Below are 20,019 nucleotides of genomic sequence, written 5' to 3'. Positions count from 1 at the left end.
ATTGACACCGGTGTGTCAGACCCACGATACTTGCTCCGGACACTGCGAGAGGGCTGTACAAGCAATGATCACACGCACGGCACAGCGGACACACCAGGAACCGCGGTGCTGGCCGTCGAATGGCACTAACTGCTCAGCATTTGTGCACCACCGCCGTCAGTGTCAGCCAGTTTGCCGTGGCATACGGAGCTCCATCGCAGTCTTTAACACTGGTAGCATGCCGCGACAGCGTGGACGTGAACCGTATGTGCAGTTGACGGACTTTGAGCGAGGGCGTATAGTGGGCATGCGGGAGGCCGGGTGGACGTACCGCCGAATTGCTCAACACGTGGGGCGTGAGGTCTCCACAGTACATCGATGTTGTCGCCAGTGGTCGGCGGAAGGTGCACGTGCCCGTCGACCTGGGACCGGACCGCAGCGACGCACGGATGCACGCCAAGACCGTAGGATCCTACGCAGTGCCGTAGGGGACCGCACCGCCACTTCCCAGCAAATTAGGGACACTGTTGCTCCTGGGGTATCGGCGAGGACTATCCGCAACCGTCTCCATGAAGCTAGGCTACGGTCCCGCACACCTTTAGCCCGTCTTCCGCTCACGCCCCAACATCGTGCAGCCCGCCTCCAGTGGTGTCGCGACAGGCGTGAATGGAGGGACGAATGGAGACGTGTCGTCTTCAGCGATGAGAGTCGCTTCTGCCTTGGTGCCAGTGATAGTCGTATGCGTGTTTGGCGCCGTGCAGGTGAGCGCCACAATCAGGACTGCATACGACCGAGGCACACAGGGCCAACACCCGGCATCATGGTGTGGGGAGCGATCTCCTACACTGGCCGTACACCACTGGTGATCGTCGAGGGGACACTGAATAGTGCACGGTACATCCAAACCGTCATCGAACCCATCGTTCTACCATTCCTAGACCGGCAAGGGAACTTGCTGTTCCAACAGGACAATGCACGTCCGCATGTATCCCGTGCCACCCAACGTGCTCTAGAAGGTGTAAGTCAACTACCCTGGCCAGCAAGATCTCCGGATCTGTCCCCCATTGAGCATGTTTGGGACTGGATGAAGCGTCGTCTCACGCGGTCTGCACGTCCAGCACGAACGCTGGTTCAACTGAGGCGCCAGGTGGAAATGGCATGGTAAGCCGTTCCACAGGACTACATCCAGCATCTCTACGATCGTCTCCATGGGAGAATAGCAGCCTGCATTGCTGCGAAAGGTGGATATACACTGTACTAGTGCCGACATTGTGCATGCTCTGTTGCCTGTGTCTATGTGCCTGTGGTTCTGTCAGTGTGATCATGTGATGTATCTGACCCCAGGAATGTGTCAATAAAGTTTCCCCTTCCTGGGACAATGAATTCACGGTGTTCTTATTTCAATTTCCAGGAGTGTAGTTACTCCACAAGCCATCGTACGGTGAGTGGCGGAAGGTACCCTGTACCACTACTCGTCATTTCCTTTCCTCTTCCAGTCAACAAATAGAGCGAGGGAAAAACGACTGCCTTCGTATGAGCCCTATTTTATCGTATCATATCTTCGTGGTCCTTACGGGCACTGTAGGTTGGTTGTAGTAGAATCGTTCGGCAGTCACCTTCGAATGCCGGATCTCTAAATTTTCTCAATAGTATTCGTCGAAAAGAGCGTTGCCTTCCCTGCAGGGATTCCCATTTGAGTTCCCGAAGCATCTCCATAACACTCGAGTGTTGCTCGAACCCACCAGTAACAAATACAGCAATCTGTCTCTAAATTGCTTCGATGTCTTCCTTCAATCCGACCTGATACGGATACCAAGACCTCGAACAGCACTCAGGAATAGATCGAACCAGCGCCCTATACGCGGTCTCCTTTGCAGGAGAACACTCTTTCCCAAAATTCTCCCAACAAACCGAAATCGACCACTCGCTTTCCCTACCACAGTTCTCACACGCTCGTTCCACCTCATATCGCTCTGCAACGCTACGCCCAGATATGTAAATACCGTATCCGAACATACCACTCCGTCTACAGGCCAGAAGTGGCCTATCGGGACCATCTGGCCGCCGCGTCATCCTCAGAGGAGGATGCGGATAGGAGGGGCATGTGTCCAGCACACCGCTCTCCCGCTACTATTCGGTAGAGTAGCTCCTCAATTGGCATCACGAGGCTGAGTGCACCCCGAAGTATCCGGACATAACGGGTTTGATATTCCTAATCATCCGCATTCATTTACATTTTTCCACATTTAGGGCTAACTGCCATTCATCACACCGACTGGAAATTTTGTCTAAGTCGTCTTGTATCTTGCTAGTCACTCAACTTAGACACCTTACTGTACACCATAGCATCATCACAAACAACCGCAGATTGCTGCCCACCCTGCCTGGCAAATCATTTATACCAGTATATAGAGAGAACAACAGCGGTCCTACCACACTTCCCTGGGGCACTCCTGACGATACCCTTGTCTCTGACGAACACTCGCTGTCGAGGACACACACTGGGTTCTATTACTTAAGAAGTCTTCGAGCCACTCACATATGTGTCAACTTATTCCATATGCTCGTACGTCCGTTAACAGCCTGCAATGAGGCACCGTGTCAAATGCTTTCCGGAAATCTAGAAATATGGAGTCTGTATGTTGCCCTTCATAGTTCTCAGTATGGCATGTGAGAGAAAGTAGGTGATTGTCAAACAGTCCACAAAGGTATTTTACAAAAGAATATGAACACACATCTAATAACATGTGGACCATCTTTCACCTGTAATAGAGCTTAACTCGCTTTAGGATCAAAGCATTTTGGCAAAAACAGAAGGATGCTAAAATTCCCACTGAGTTTCTGGACCAGGGTAACACAGTCCACAATAGGTATACGTTATCCTACGATCAGGTGATTCTAGAAGCCACAACAGAAGTGTTATTTCATTATCACGCCTGTCAAATGAATCTTGGTCATATTTTCCGCAGCTGGTGGCCCATGGCACATGAGTATTTGAAAAAGGCCATACTCCACGATGTCAATATGTAGATTGCATTCCATAGAGAAAGACGAACGCAGTTATTACACTGTATGAATATTGATTAACTGCGTCGGCATGTTATACAGGGTGGGGAACATAAAAGTGACCCAGAGAACAGAGTTCCAGGTTACAAAGAAACACAGCAGAGGAAAGGAAATACAGTACTAACCTGTCTCTAGCAGATGTTGCCAGTGACCACCATTCATCCCTTGGGGCTTTTGGACTCTGGTCGACAAGTTGCTGAAGGAGGATAGAAGCTGGACCTTTGGAATTGCTGAAATATCACCCGAAATGTTCTGCTACAGTTCTTCAAGACTATGAGGGTTGCTGCGATACCTGAGGGTTCCCCAAGCAAAGTAATCACACACTGATAGTTCAGGCGACCTGGTTGGCCATACTGACATCTGCTAACAACTCTGTCAGGCGTGAACATTGTGTGAATGTGCTCCAACGGTCGGCCGGCTGTTGCTTCATCTTGTTGAAAGTCACTGTGCGTCGTTTCCTCCTCCGAGAATGCTGGTACAAATGATTTCAAAATGTTGGCAATGTAACGCGCTGAAGTTAGCCACTAATCCGGGCCATTTTTATTTGCCCTACCCTGTACTACTAAGTTTATAATGTATTTTCCCGTTGCAGCGTAGACTAACTATTTATTCTCATTATTCGTACCTTAATTCCGAACAGCTTTTTGCAACAATTTCTGGAGCAACTGTTCTGTAAAGTTAGGCTGCCAGTCTGTAGCGACTTTTACTGTCCACTGCACATTGCAGGCGTATCCCTTTGTATGTAGTCTCTCTCCAACTATTTAACGGAAATTGCGATCCTGGTGAAAATTTCTAAGTTATTAACGCCACGATGCTGAAGCATTTAGATTACGAAATGAGCCACTAAAGTTGTCCAACAGTCTATAAAGGTATTTTACAAAAGAATATCACGCGGTTTATCATTCGGTAGCAAAATAAACGCTGATGGCCGAAGTAGGGATTTCTTAAAATCTAGTGTAAAACTAAGTGTTAGGAAGTCTGATGTAAATGTATCTGTTTAGAGTTCAGCCTTGAACGAAAGTCAAACCTGAAGATAAGCAGTTCCGACAAGATGAGAATGGAAGCTTTTGAAACGTTGTGTGGCAGAAGAATGTTGAAGATTAGATGGGTAGACCGCATGACTGTACCTGCAACAGAATGAAGTTGTCTACAGGTCATATTATGACGTTTTTGGAGAACGAATATCTCCTCTACAAAAATCAACATGGATTCCGCAAACAGAGATCTTCCGAAAATCAGCTCGCTCTGTTCCCTCTATGAGGTCCATAGCGCCGTAGACAACGGCACTCCGGTTGATGTCGTGTTCCTTCTCAGGAAGGCATTTTACACCATTCCGCACTGCCATTTAGTGAAAGAGTACGAGCTTATCGAGTATCGGAGCAGATTTGCGACTGAATTAAAGGCTTCCTTGTAGATAGAACTCAACACGCTGCTTTTATTGGATAAAATTCGACAGATGTAAAGATAATTTCCGGAGTACGGTTCAAAAAATGGCTCTGAGCACTGTGGGACTTAACTTCTGAGGTCATCAGTCCCCTAGAACTTAGAACTACTTAAACCTAACTAACCTAAGGACATCACACACATCCATACCCGAGGCAGGATTCTAACCTGCGACCGCAGCGGTCACACGGTTCCAGGCTGTAGCGCCTAGAACCGCTCGGCCACACAGGCCGGTCTCCGGAGTACGAGTACGCCAAAGACGTGTGATAGCATCACTACTGTTTTCAGTGTATATGAATGATCTAGTAGAAAGCGTTGGGTGCTCTTTAAGACTGTTCTCTAACAGAGTAGCAACGTGGGAAGGCGGTACCAATTTGCATAATGATTGATGAATGGTGCACGCTCTGACAGGAAAAGAAAGCCACTACTGTACAACTACAGTATTGATGAGAAACTGCTAGAAACAGTATCTACTGTAAAATATCCAGGAGTAACCATGTAAAGCGACCTTAAGTGGAATGACCACGTAAAACACATAGGAGGAAAAGCATATGCCAGACTTAGATTCATAGGAAGGATCTTAAGGAAATGAAACTCATCCACGAAGAACGTGGTTTATAAGGCGATTGTTCGACTGGTTCTTGAGTACTGTTCATCAATATGGGAGCCTCACAAGGCAGGACTGTTAGAAAAGATAAAAGATCCAACGACGAGCTGCGCGTTTCATTACAAGATCGCTTAGTCCAGGAGAGAGCGTTACAGAGAACCTCAACAAATTCCAGTGGACAAAAGAGGCGTTGTGCATCGCGGAGAGATTTACTATTCTAATTTCGAGAGAGAAGAGTCGGACAACATTTTACTTCCTCCCACATACATTTAGCGTAATGAGCACGACGAGGAAACCCGAGAAGTTAGAGCTAATACAGAGGCTTACCGACAATCATTCTTCCCATTCACGAGTGGAACAAGAAAGGGGAATCGGTTAGCGGTAGCAGAAGTACTCTTCGCAACACACTTTTAGGTGACTTGCGGAGAATGATGTATATGTAGATGTACACAGTTACCATAGCGACAACCAATCAGAGCGCGAGTTAGGTCACACCTTCTGTCCTGTCCACATTTCTCATATTCCTCTAATGCCTCAGCTGCGGACGACAATTGCGGTTTCTAGCACAAGTCTGTGAGTTGTTTCTTTGTCAATGGCAGGCCGATGTGGTCGAGCAGTTCTAGGCGATTCAGTCTGGAACCGCGCGGCCGCTCCGGTCGGACGTTCAAATCCTGCCTCGGGCATGGATGTGTGTTATGTCCTTAGGTTAGTTAGGTTTAAGTAGTTCTAAGTTCTAGGGGACTGATGACCTCAGATGTTAAGTCCTATAGTGCTCAGAGCCATTTGAACCATTTTGTCAATGCGGTATTTTTCTTTTACGGAATGAGTGACTCTATTTGTGAAATTTCTCTTGAAAATTATAATACTATTATGATCCTTTCGAGTGAACTCAACATTGCACTTTCATGGGGAAAGTATGAACGTCCTCAGAGCGAAACTGCGCACTTGCCGCTACCGGAGCCGTGTTGCGCTTGCGCTAAATGGCGAACCGACATCACCCACTTACATTTTTAACTGTCAATCACTTTGTTATTCTGATCCAGGTATAATGAGGGGTACTGAATCGAAGAGAGGAAAACAGAAATGCATTGCATAAATTGATTAAAAGAAAGGATTTGTTGGTAGGACACATTCTGTGACTTAAAGGAACTATCAGTTTGTTAATGAAGGGAATGGTGACTGGTAAAAAATGTAAAGGGAGAGGAAGGCTTTACTGCAGTTAATAGCATTAACTAGAAGTAGATTGCAGTAATTATTCAGAGATGAAGAGGCTTACACAGGATAGACTAGCGTGGAGACCTGCAGCAAAACAGTCTTCGAACTGAAGATCACAATACAACTTAATGAGCTACAAAATCTGTGAGAAGTACTCCTATGCCTCAGGAGTATCATTACATTATCGTCATCTTTCCGTCGTTTCGGGAACGTACATGAAATTGGTATTCAATTTTCATTCTCAATAACAAATAATATTTTCTGTTAATTTTTTAGTTTTCATATCTTCTTCTACTTTTTTCTTCATGCAGTTTAGTTATGAGCAGTTTACTGCTGCCGTCTCGTGTGGGATAACAGTGTCACCTGCAGTATTGTGTTAACAATCTGCCACAAGTGTAAAGACACGTAAGAATATGCGACTATAGTCAGCAGTGCCAAACTAATAGGGTCGTTCTCTGAGGTTTGATGCACTGAAGCCTTCTCTGACGGTTGGTACCTTACGTATCACATAGGGCGTACACCACCTGATCAAAAATGCCCGGATACCTCTTAGTGGACATTAATATAGAGTCTGTCCACTATTCGCCTTTTGACTGCTTGGACTTTGATGGGTACACTATCAGTGGAGTGTCTGAATGTCTGTAGAAGAGCAGCAGCTGATCCTCCCTCAACAGCCGAAAAGGATGCTGGGGTTTGGATCAAAGTCGACGCGCTAGCTTATCCCAAAGGTAATCTATTTTTACTAGGTCGGCATTCTGGGCAGCCCAGTCAGTTTCACTAAAGTTATTGTCCACAAGCCATCGCCTCACAGATGCTGGCTTATGACACGGTGCATTGCACCAAGCTGTCTCTCTCCTGCACACAGTACACAGTTCTGCAAAATGTGTTCACACGCTTCTTCATTTAGCGCTTTCGTAAGCACAATAAGTGGAGATAAATACCGCAGTACCCCTTCCTCCGTACTTCAGTGTTGGCACTACACACGATGGCAGGGAACGTGTTCCAGGCATTCGCCTACCCCAGACTCACCCCAATCCCCTCCATCGGATTGCCACAGGGTAAACGATTCATCACTACAAATTGCTCGTCTCTGACCTCCACAGTTCAGTGGAGCCGCTCTTTACGTCACCTCAAGTGTAGCTTAGCACTGACTAAAGAAATGCGTCACTTATGAGGAGTTGCTCGACCACTGTACCCCATGCTTTCTAAATCGATACGCACAGTTCTTGTGCTAGCTGGACCAATGGTAGCACTTTGGAAATGACAACTGATTACTATCCAAAATTTCATACGATTGTTTACAACCATATTCCGCAATGCTTGACGGTCACTGTGCATCAGTACATGAGGTCTGCCTGCTCTTGGTTTAGCTGAGGTTATTCCTTCGCATTTACACTTCGTAGCCACATCACCGGCAGTCGACATGGGCAACTTTAGCAGTGTTGAACTGTGGCTGATGGTTTTGTTACTCTGGTGACATCCAATCATTAGTCCACATTCGAAGTCACTGACCTCTCCTGATCGACCCATTCTGCTGTTATTGATTCTTTACTGTCAGCAACAACCTCCATATATTCTTACGGGTCCGCCTCTCGTGATATCTAGCGAACAGTTTCTCATTACATAGGCTGCCCGGATGCTTCTGGTCAGACAGTGTACGAGGTGTGATCGAAAACGTGGAGAATAATTTTATTAGGATCAAAGTAATAAGCTTACATACTACTCGATTTAATCTCGTTCAGAATACTGTCCTTGCCCTGCAATGTACTTATCCCAAAATTGATTCCCTGAGTGGAAGCTTTCTGGAAGGCTTCTTTTGGAAGGGCGTTCAGCTGCCCTGTCGTGGCCATCTCAATGGCAGTAACGGTGTCAAAACGTTTTCCTTTAAGCACTGTTTAAATTTTTGGGAAGAACCAGAAGTCGCCTGGTACTAAATCTTGTGAGCAAGGCGGATGTGCCACAAACTCGCAAATAAAAAGCGAGATGTGCCACTGCGCGTTGTCGTGATGAACAAGAAACCCACTCGCTTCTCTGGTCTCTTTCTTTGTACATCCTCTCGCAAATGTTGTAGTACGCTATTATAAAATCTAACATCTACAGTTGTTCACCTTGGACTGAACTCTTATCGCAACATCGGAAAAAAAAGAAACAGTGACCATGACTTTGGTATTGTATTGGGACTGGCGTTCCTTTTTATGGCGAGGAGATTCAGTGGTTTTCCACTGGGAAGAGTTTTCGTCTCAGCGTCGTACCTATAGACTCGAGTTTCATCTCCAGTAACAGTTTTGGATATGAAGTGCGGATCTGAAATAAAACGAGCCTTCAACTCCATGCAAACTGACACGCGGTTCTCCTTCTGTTCATCACTCAAAAGTCTGGAACAAATTTTGCACTCACTAGCCTCGTTTGCAAATTATCAGTTAAAATGATTTGCACGAACCTGTGAGAGATGCCTTTTCGAACGAATAATTTTTGCCACTTTCTGCACGTTTTCGTCTGATTTTGGGGTTAAGGGAAGTCCTGAACATTGCTCGTGCCCTACCAACTCATTTCCGCTTTTAAAGCGCTCATACCATTTGCAAACAGTCTTCAGTGTTACAGCTATATCGCCATTCACCAATTTCCACTTTTCATGAGGTTCTTTAGAATTTTTTGCCACTTGAAACAGAACTTAATGTTCACTCGTTGTTCGAATCCATGATGCGTGACAGACGTCGTAAACACAATCTCATTCTAGCGTCTCCGGACGCTGACTGACAAGTCTCATGTGGTCAGGCTGTCGGACAAGTTACATCAATGTCCATGTTCTATAGAAGAAGTTCATCAGTAATAGTCCTCTTGCAGACAACAACGGTAATCGGGCTATGGTCACAATTCTGATCGCTCTGTACTATCGTAGCTGGTGATCCCCTCTGCGAATGGGCTTACAGACGCAAACTGTGAGATAGTGAATCAATGAGATAGTGAATCAATGAGTGTGAGTTAGTGATTGAGAGAGTGAGACCCTCTTGTCAGTGGCGGCGGCCTAAATACTTCGTTCAAGAGGTCGTTGGCGGAGTGTTAGTTGGGAGTCTGTCTCTGGCCTCTCTTGTGATAAGCGCGTTTGATCGAGCGCCTGCTATCGATCTTCGTGTTACGTCTTTGCCGACCGGTGTGCTGGCGACAGCTTACGCCAGCACAGCGATGAATGGCGAAATAGTTTTGAGATTTTGTCACAAATGGCTTTGGGCACACTTGCTACTTGTCAGTATACATTACAGGTTCGAAGCTTCTACAAACTGATACTGATTCGATACATGATGTGTTCTGCGTTCATGCGGCGGAGAGAGGCGAGGGGGGGGGGGGGGAGGAAGGGGTGCAGCTGGCGAGTTCGGTTCGAGAAGATAATTTTCTTTTTTCTCTAGAGGAGGGAGGGCAGGGGAAGGTTCCGCCAACCCCCCCCCTCCACCCCTCCCCTACAGACGCTGTGTACACCCATGGCAATGGCTACGATGGCCAACAGTCCGCAGCTCGTGGTCGTGCGGTAGCGTTCTCGCTTCCCACGCCCGGGTTCCCGGGTTCGATTCCCGGGGGGGGGGGGGGTCAGGGATTTTCTCTGCCTCGTGATGACTGGGTGTTGTGTGGTGTCCTTAGGTTAGTTAGGTTTAAGTAGTTCTAAGTTCTAGGGGACTGATGACCATAGATGTTAAGTCCCATAGTGCTCAGAGCCATTTGAACCATTTTTGATGGCCAACAAAGGCATTGCCAGTAATGAATGGCCCAGTGCACACTGTGTGCAAAGTGTTATGTAGGAGTCTCTGTACTTTTCAGCTAGACCTAAAGTCTCCCTGCTTATATTCCACATATACCAGAGTGTGTAACAGTGAAATTATGATTTTCGAACAGGTGGAGCTGAAACACGCCGTGGACAGCCTGGACTCGCAGGTGACGGAGGGCGGCGGCAATCTGAGCGTGGGGCAGCGCCAGCTGGTGTGTCTGGCGAGGGCCATCCTCAGGAACAACAAGGTGCTCGTCCTGGACGAGGCCACCGCCAACGTCGATAGCGAGTGAGTACAGCCCCTCACTACACACTTCGCCGCAGCCGAGTTGTGAAACCTTTCTCCGCGTCCATAGTCGTGTCTCTTCATTCTTCCCTAAACTATAACTGGACTCCATTTGTCGCAATTTTTGTGATAAAAATATAGGCATATGACACTGTATAAATTCTTTCCCTACAACGTACATTTACATATTCTCATACTTGAGAAGTGCATTTATTTTGACATCTTATTTTTGAAATACACAACAGCATCAAAGACTGGTCTAAATGATGCACATCTACAGACGCGGTGCAGTCACATCAATGTGACCACCGCTTAAGTTCGACGTCAGTGAGCAGAAACCGCTGAAAGACGACAAATGGTTGCAGTGGAGAGTATATAAAGCGCGTCGAGAGGACGTGTAAAACAGCGCAGTCGTCATAATGCGGGAACGGAGCGGTTTATCTTACATCCAAAACGGCATGACCTTTGACTTCCCGGCCAAGGGTGGAAACATTTCCGAAACGGCTAACTTTGTAAACTGTTCGCGCGCCGCCGTGTTTACAGTATACAGTGCATGGCAAAATGGCGCTATCGAAAACCGGCACCGGGGCAAATGTGGGGCACCACGCGTTATTGAAGACAGGGGTGAACGACGGCTGCTGAGGTATGTAAGGGCGAATACACGTGCAGCTGACCATCCGGATGAACCAAGGGGCTACCAACGGTGGCTTCTCACCGACCATTCAGCGGACTTTGTTGCCTATTGGCCTCTGCAGCAGGCACCTGGTTCGTGCACCCACGCTGATTGTTGCTCATCGGCGACGAAGACTGGAAATTGTACGTTGAAAGCGCAAGTGGACGTTCACTGACTGGCGACAGGTGGCCTCTTCAGATGAGTCACACTTTATGCTTCATCGGACAGTAGGCTGTTGGCGTGTATGGTGTGGAACATCTGAAAGTGAACACCCTACAACAATCGTTGAAAGAGTCCAGACTGGAGGCCGTTTCCTGGGTGATCTCTTCATTCAGGAAGGTACAATGTATCAACTCAAGTATGTATGCACATTTGCGGACCATATCCACGCCTACATGCAGTTTGTTTCACATCGATACGAAGGCACCTACAAGCAGAACAATACAATGTGTCACACAGCTTGCAGTGTTCGTGCATGGTTCTAAGACCACCCTGGATGTAAACCCAATCTAGAATCTGTGGGACCACCTCGACTGGTCTGTTCACTCCATCAATCCTCAACCGAGGAACCTAGCTCAGATGGTCACGACACTCTAGCTCCACAACCCTGTCGGTACCTTCCAGAAACTCACTGACTCTTCCTGCACGTTTCGCAGAGCTCCGCATTCCACTGTATAATGCGTTTCTGTACTATTCCAATCGCTTAATGATCGAGGGAAAAATTACTATCTGTATGTCCATGTGAGTGCCCTAAATTCATCTCATTCTCCCACCCCGAGATATGCAATAATGCCAAAACAATTGTCTTACTGTCAGGTTACCTTCCATTAGGAAAGTGCGTGCACTCAGCGACTATTATGTGATTTATAAATTACAGAGCACAGCAATCAGGCGTCCTTTTTTTGTAGGTAACTGTGACTGACGCCCAAACAACAGGGAACTAACATGCACCGAGATTAGAAAATGTTGCATTGATAATGGCTAGGCACTAGCCGAAATCTGCATTTGCGTAATAAAACCTACAAAAAAAGGTTCGTTACAGAGTTTCACCAGAAGAACGTCGTCTTTCTTCAGGTGATACCCATTTAAGTTACCAGAGCATTTATGTTATAGTTTAGTGTGGACTGTGCATGCCTGTTACGATACTAGCAGCACATCGTTGAATACATTCGGTGTCTGATGACATTCCTATTTCATAATGACTCCAGAAACTCCTACAGTACTCTATAACTGGTCGCACTAGCATCTTGTATGTGATTTCCTTTACTGATATACTGCATTTCCAAGAACCCATTCAACAAATCTATTTCCTCCATTCGCTTTTCATAATACCGATTTCACGTTGTCACTTCTTCATATTACCCCTAAATACTTACACGATGTGACGTGCTAAAGATGTCCCACCATTAATTTTTTAAGCGTGTACCGTCTGGTCCTTTCTCTTCGTTGTACCCATTTACTTGCATTTATTGACATTTAAGCAGAGCTGCCTTTCATTACACTCAGTGGATAAATTGTCTAAATATTTTTGAATTTCTTTACAATCAGTCAACGACGATACTTTTCTGTAAACAACAGCAACGAACGCGAACGTTCTTACAGTGATAATATGGAAGTTACTACGCAGTCAGCAAAGGACGTAATAACTAACTGATCAGATCGACAAGGCGGCAACGTGCAAAACAATATCCTCTGAACGACCGCTTAGAGGTACAGACACTCCAGCGGAATTACAGACGGCTTGCAGTTGACGTGCGTCACACTTTTGTCATCGTGATCTAATTGTGCTGTCATAAATTGTAATGCAAATCACACACACACACACACACACACACATATATATATATATATATATATATATATATATATATATATATATATATATATACAGGGTGTTACAAAAAGGTACGGCCAAACTCTCAGGAAACATTCCTCACACACAAAGAAAGAAAATATGTTATGTGGACATGTGTCCGGAAGCGCTTACTTTCCATGTCAGAGATTATTTTATTACTTCCCTTCAAATCACATTAATCATGGAATGGAAACACACAGCAACAGAACGTACCAGCGTGACTTCAAACACTTTGTTACAGGAAATGTTCAAAATGTTCTCCGTTAGCGAGGATACATGCATCCACCCTACGTCGCATGGAATCCCTGATGCCCTGATGCAGCCCTGGAGAATGGCGTATTGTATCATAGCCGTCCACAATAGGAGCACGAAGAGTCTGTACATTTGGTACCGGGGTTGCTTAGACAAGAGCTTTCAAATGCCCCCATAAATGAAAGTCAAGAGGGTTGAGGTCAGGAGAGCGTGGAGGCCATGGAATTGGTCCGCCTCTACCAATCCATCGCTCACCGAATCTGTTGTTGAGAAGCGTACGAACACTTCGACTGAAATGTGCAGGAGCTCCATCGTGCATGAACCACATGTTGTGTCGTACTTGTAAAGGCACATGTTCTAGCAGCACAGGTAGGGTATCCCGTATGAAATCATGATAACGTGCTCCATTGAGTGTAGGTGGAAGAACGAAACTAAAATGAGCTCTAACATGGAAATTAAGCGTTCCCGGACACATATCAACATAACATCTTTTCTTTATTTGTGTGTGAGGAATGTTTCCTGAAAGTCTGGCCGTACCTTTTTGTAACACCCTATATATATATGGTGAGTCACCTAACGTTACCGCTGGATATATTTCGTAAACCACATCAAATACTGACGAACGTGAGGAGAGGGGCTAGTGTAATTGTTTAATACAAACCATACAAAAATGCACGGAAGTATGTTTTTTAACACAAACCTACGTTTTTTTAAATGGAACCACGTTAGTTTTCTTAGCGCATCTGAACATATAAACAAATACGTAATCAGTGCCGTTTGTTGCATTGTAAAATGTTAATTACATCCGGAGATATTGTAACCTAAAGTTGACGCTTGAAACCTCCGACGTTCAGTTGCGTGTTGTAACAAACACGGGACACGGTCGGCAAGTAGCATCTGCAGGGACATGTTTACGATGACGACCGTGTTTACGAGTGTGACTGTAGTGCACTGTTGTGGTTTGGTAGCAGATCTACTAAAGAGACAGCCTTCACTACACTTGTTCAAAAATGTGTGTGAAATCTTATGGGACTTAACTGCTAAGGTCATCAGTCCCTAAGCTTACACACTACTTAACCTAAATCACCCTAATGACAGACACACACACCCATGCCCGAGGGAGGACTCGAACCTCCGCCGGGACCAGCCGCACAGTCCATGACTGCAGCGCCTTAGACCGCTACTACACTTGTCCGTCCTCTTTTGGAGTACTGCTGCGCGGTCTGGGATCCTTACCAGATAGGATTAACGGAGTGCATCGAGAAAGTTCAAAGAAGAGCAGCACTTTTTTACTATCGCGAAATAAGGAAACAGTCTCACTGACAAAAAATGGTTCAAATGGCTCTGAGCCCTATGGGACTTAACTTCTAAGGTCATCAGTCCCCTAGAACTTAGAACTACTTAAATCTAACTAACCTAAGGACATCACACACATCCATGCCCGAGGCAGGATTCGAACCTGCGACCGTAGCGGCCACGCGGTTCCAGACTGTAGCGCCTTTAACCGCTTGGCCACACCGGCCGGCAGTCTCACTGACATGATATAAGATTTTGGGTGTACGTCATTCACACAAGGGCGATTCTCGTTGCAGCGGAATCTTCTCACGAAATTTTAATCACCTACTTTCTGCTTCGAATGTGAAAATAATTTGTTGACGCCGACCTACATGGGGAGAAACGGTCATCATAATAAAATAACGGAAATCAGAGCTCGCACGGAAGATATAGATGTTCGCTTGTTTCTGCGCGCTGTTAGAGATTGGAATAATGAACCCTCTACCAGGTACTCAAGTGTAATTTGCAGAGTATCCACGTAGATGTAGACTACTCTGCCACTTGTTCTATTGTTTGATTCACAAGTTAACTGCTGTTGTCGTACACTGAATGGTTCTTTAACAGCAGCATAGTAAAACGTGAATCTGATTGTATTGACATCCGTTTTTAACATATTTAAGCCCTTCTAGTATGGCTGTAATTTCTGGTGTTAACACAAAAGATTCCGTGGTAAGTCTGAAACGTCCACGTCGCCCTGTCTTTTTATAGTCCCACTCCTTTCATAATGTCCGCAGATGAGAGAACCCTCTGTGTAATTTCAAAACATTAAAAGACTCACCGCACTTTTTAGGTGATACGCGTAAAGCATGTTTAACTGATTTAATTCGAAAGTTATTGGCAGGAACAATGAAACATATGCAATCCATGTTTATATTTTATTTTTTAAAATTTCAAGTAACCCTTTTGGAGAGTAAAATAAATCAACATTGCTTCTGCCTCTTTCTTTTCAGCTGAAGCTTCCTTTAGTGCCACACTTCCTACATCTTAATTAACACTGTTCCTTCTCTTTTTATGCCCATTTTCTTCCAGTTCTTGATTTATTTCTGTCCTGAAAGCCTGCCGTTTCTATAGCCTCCTTAAAAAGCGTTATGTTTCTTGCCGTGTGTATTTTAGATATCGCTTCTTGCTCCTCCTGGGGCAAGGTATTCGGAAAAACATCATCCACTCAGTCACAATGCAAATGAAAGTATGTGTAGTGATCGTGACGGACGAGCATTGAATATAACAGTGACGAAAACTAAAAGGAAGACAGTTGTAAAAGTCATTGCAGAACTGAATATCGCACGAGTGAACCTTGTCAGGGCCAAAACAACACGAGGGAACTCCGTAATTGCGAAACGAAGGGCGATCTGGATTTCAAAACAACACGCTAGTGGTGCAAGTGAACCTAACAGTGAAATGTGCTGAAGTCATCAAACTTGAACTGCGGAGCAATGGAAGAACGTCATTTCGTCGGATGAACCTTGTTGCACATTGTTTCCAACTTCTGGCCCAGTCTCCATCCCAAGAGTAGAACATGGAGGGTGTTCGGTGATGATTTGGGCAGCCACATAGGTGCTCTGCGAGGTCGCATTACTGCCAAGGTTTATGAGACCATTTTGGCTGATCATGTCCATCCCCTTGTAAAACGTTTATTCCTCAATGGTCACGCTGTGATCGAAAACGATAGCGCCCTCTTTCACACAGCTTGCATTGCCCAGAACTGGTTTTGTGAGCACGAGGATGAATAGTCGCATCTCCCCTGGCCACCAGACACCAGATCTCAATATTACTGAGCCTTTGTGGTCTACTTTAAAGAGAAGGGTGCGTGACTGCCATCCCTCTCCACCATCGATACTTGAATTAGCTACACTACTGGCCATTAAAATTGCTACACCGCGAAGATGGCGTGCTACAGACGCTAAATTTAACCGACAGGAAGAAGATACTGTGATATGCAAATGATTAGCTTTTCAGAGCATTCACACAAGGTTGGCGCCGGTGGCGACACCTACGACGTGCTGACATGAGGGAAGTTTCCAACCGATTTCTCATACATAAACAGCAGTTGAACGGCGTTGCCTGGTGAAACGTTGTTGTGATGCCTCGTATAAAGAGGAGAAATGTGTCGTACCATCACGTTTCCGACTTTGATAAAGATCGGATTGTAGCCTATCGCGATTGCGGTTTATCGTTTCGCGACATTGCTGCTCGCTTTGGCCGAGATCCAATGACTGTTAGCAGAATATGGAATCTGTGGGTTCAGGAGGGCAATACGGAACGCCGTGCTCGATCCCAACGGCCTCGTATCACTAGCAGTGGAGATGACAGGCATCTTATCCGCATGGCTGTAACGGATCGTGCAGCCACGTCTCGATCCCTGAGTCAACAGATGGGGACGTTTGCAAGGCCACAACCGTCTGCACGAACAGTTCGACGACGTTTGCAGCAGCATGGACTATCAGCTCGGAGACCATGGCTGTGGTTAACCTTGACGCTGCATCACAGACAGGAGCGCCTGCGATGGTGTACTCAACGACGAACCTGGGTGCACGAATGGCAAAACGTCATTTTTTCGGATGCATCCAGGTTCTGTTTAGAGCATCATGATGATCGCATCCGTGTTTGGCACATTGGAAGCGTGTATTCTTCATCGCCATACTGGCGTATCACTCGGCGTGATGATATGGGGTGCCATTGGTTACACGTCTCGGTCACCTCTTGTTCGCATTGACGGCACTTTGTACAGTGGACGTTACATTTCAGATGTGTTACGACCCGTGGCTCTGCCCTTCATTCTATCCCTGCGAAACCCTACATTTCAGTAGGATAATGCACGACCGCATGTTGCAGGTCCTGTACGGGCCTGTCTGGATACAGAAAATGTTCGACTGCCCTGGCCAGCACATTCTCCAGATTTCTCACCAATTGAAAACGTCTGGTCAATGGTGGCTGAGTAACTGGCTCGTCACAATACGCCAGTCACTACTCTTGAGGAACTGTACCTGTACACGCCATCCAAGCTCTTTTTGGCTCAAAGCCCAGGCGTATCAAGGCCGTTATTACGGCCAGAGGTGGTTGTTCTGGGTACTGATTTCTCAGTATCTATGCACCCAAAATGAGTGAAGATATAATCACATTCAGGTCTAGCATAATATATTTGACAATGAATCCCCGTTTATCATCTGCATTTCTTCTTGGTGTAGCAATTTTAATGGCCAGTAGTGTACTATTTTGCAGGAAGACTTGTATGAGATTGCATTGAAAACCGTATAGAATCTCTATTTATCCGTTCCGACATGACTTCAAGCTATTTTGAATGCCAACGAGTATCCTACATTGTATTAGGCACAGTAATATCTTGCGTTCCTGGTGTTTACATATTTTTGTCCACCCCGTGTACATATGTATTAGATACCAGAACAAAAGTGCTACTATCGGAGCACGGAAAAGGTTAATGTGCTCGTGTTTTAAAAGACTATGACTGAAAAGTGGGGTATGAACTGCTTCATTATACCTTCTTCAGCACCTTAAGAATTTTTCCAAAAATTTTAGTACGCAAATATATCTTAACATGCAATCATATCTAACTCCCACAAGCTCCCCTAACTCGTTCACACCCACTAGTCCATCGCTTTTAAGTAGTTCATACCCATCCGCTCTCACTTGCCCATCGTCAGTCATTCAGCCCAACTCATTGTCATTGTCTCTTTGTGTCTCTCAGTCACAGTCTCTTGTCTCAGAGCCATAGTCTTCTTCGTTTTGCCCTACTAATACTGTCTCATCTCACTACCATTGTCTCCCTCTTGCTCTCGCTTACTGCTACCTATCTCATTTATTCATTCTCATTGCTGCTGTCTCTTCTCACTGTGACTATCTCTCTCTTCCTTGTTGTCAATGTCATATAATCTGCCTCTCATTAACGCTAGCTCTGACCCAATTCCACATTCTCCTTCTCTTTATTTCTCCCCCAGTGGCAGCGTCTGCTTCATTCATTTCCCAGTAGTGTTCTGTCATTGTCAACTATGCTCCACTGCCACAGTGTCCTTCTCTTTCTCTCGCACTACCATTGTTCTCTTCTTTCTTTTTTGTATACCACAACCACTGTTTACTATCTTCCAGTATTTATTGCTTTTCCGTCTCTTTCTCACTGCCGTTGTCTCCTTCTCTCTCACCATCAAAGAGCGCGAGTACGTTGGTGTGCCAAAAATTTTCGGGAAAATTTTTAAAGTTGCTGAGGAATGTAGAAAGAGGCAGCTAGTACCGAATTTTTTTAGTCACAGTATTTTAAAACAGGAGCATATTAGCCTTTTTTGTGCACCCATAGGAGCTTTTTCCGCTTTCCTCTTCTTTTCCCTGCAACTGCAGCACATGTCACTCGTATTTATAGGTCAGTAAAACTCTGACAGTTTACTTACGTGAAACTGAAATAATTCAGAACTAATTGTACACCATAGAGTGGATTTTACGTGCAAAAAAATTTTACATATGCTTTAGTACTACGTGGGGTTCCCAAAACCCTTCCAATGATAACGGAGATACTTTATACACGCTACGTTTCCGCCTCAGACTCGATATTATGTTCGTATTTTATGTGTACAAGAAGAATAACTTAGAGCCTCTGGATGTCGGAAGTGGATAAAGATATCAAGAAACTTTTCATAGCTTTTCGAGGTCAGCCATTTACTGTGGCTAGCCACCTTGGAATCCGCTGCTCGATTTTGGTATCCTATACTACGTTCTTGGGGTGTTTCTCGATAACGGATAAATATTTTTGAAAACGGAAAAATGGTACTTCTAGACAAATGCCTAGAGAATATAACGTTACAATGTGAACAATTTGATACTGTTATTTATTAATAAGATTTCACCTCACACTGGATTTTACGTCCGCATTCTACGTGTACAAGTAGCGTAACTATGAACTTCCGGGTATACAAAGGAAATTTTCACGTTTGTTCGAGATTGGGTTCTTAGGAGTATATCGCAAAAATTTCAGCCATTTACTGTGCATACCCGTCTTGGAACCAGCGTCTTGTTTTTGGTGCTATCCGAAAAGCATACTTTTGGGGTGTTCTCAGGAACTGCCTATGAATTAAAAGGTATCTCCATAAGCCCGTTGAGGCGTAATGTAGACCAAGCATGACGCAAAAAGAACCAAACGATGTGTTCCGTTTGCCTAAGCTGGAGGAGATATGTAATATTCAAAACTTTGACTCCTTATTGCAGGATAGTTACAGTACGACGATTCTCCTGTTGGGTATACAAATGGTTCTTAGCCCATGGGCTATCCAAAACACTTGACCCCACCCTTCTATCACCAATAGAAACCGAAATATGAGCCCCGGAAAAATAATGTTTTTATGCCCGACGTTTTCAAACATATTGGGTAGTGCATGCTGTCGCATGCGTATCGATTAATCTGTATTCTGATTCACTGCTGTTTGTAGGTCCAGGTATTTGCCTCATTCTTTCAATTTTTTCTAATTTTTCGAGCTCTCCGTTTGTTGTCAGCTTAAGAATTTTCACTGCATAGGGTATTTCTGGTGTGACCACTGTTTTATAGTTATTG

General features: G+C 45.3%; 1 protein-coding gene across 1 annotated transcript in view; it reads left to right on the top strand.

Annotated features, from left to right (window-relative positions):
- The window catches only part of LOC124591186 (ATP-binding cassette sub-family C member 4-like), a 384,591-nt gene that overhangs the window by 354,884 nt on the left and 9,688 nt on the right, over positions 1–20,019 (top strand). Inside the window, exon 22 of the mRNA XM_047131714.1 lies at positions 10,196–10,356. Coding sequence (XP_046987670.1) covers positions 10,196–10,356 — 161 coding nt within the window. The remainder of the gene's footprint in view (positions 1–10,195; positions 10,357–20,019) is intronic.

Source organism: Schistocerca americana, chromosome 2, assembly GCF_021461395.2.
Source record: "Schistocerca americana isolate TAMUIC-IGC-003095 chromosome 2, iqSchAmer2.1, whole genome shotgun sequence".
Lineage (NCBI taxonomy): Eukaryota > Metazoa > Arthropoda > Insecta > Orthoptera > Acrididae > Schistocerca > Schistocerca americana.
This window is presented reverse-complemented; position numbering and strand designations above follow the sequence as displayed.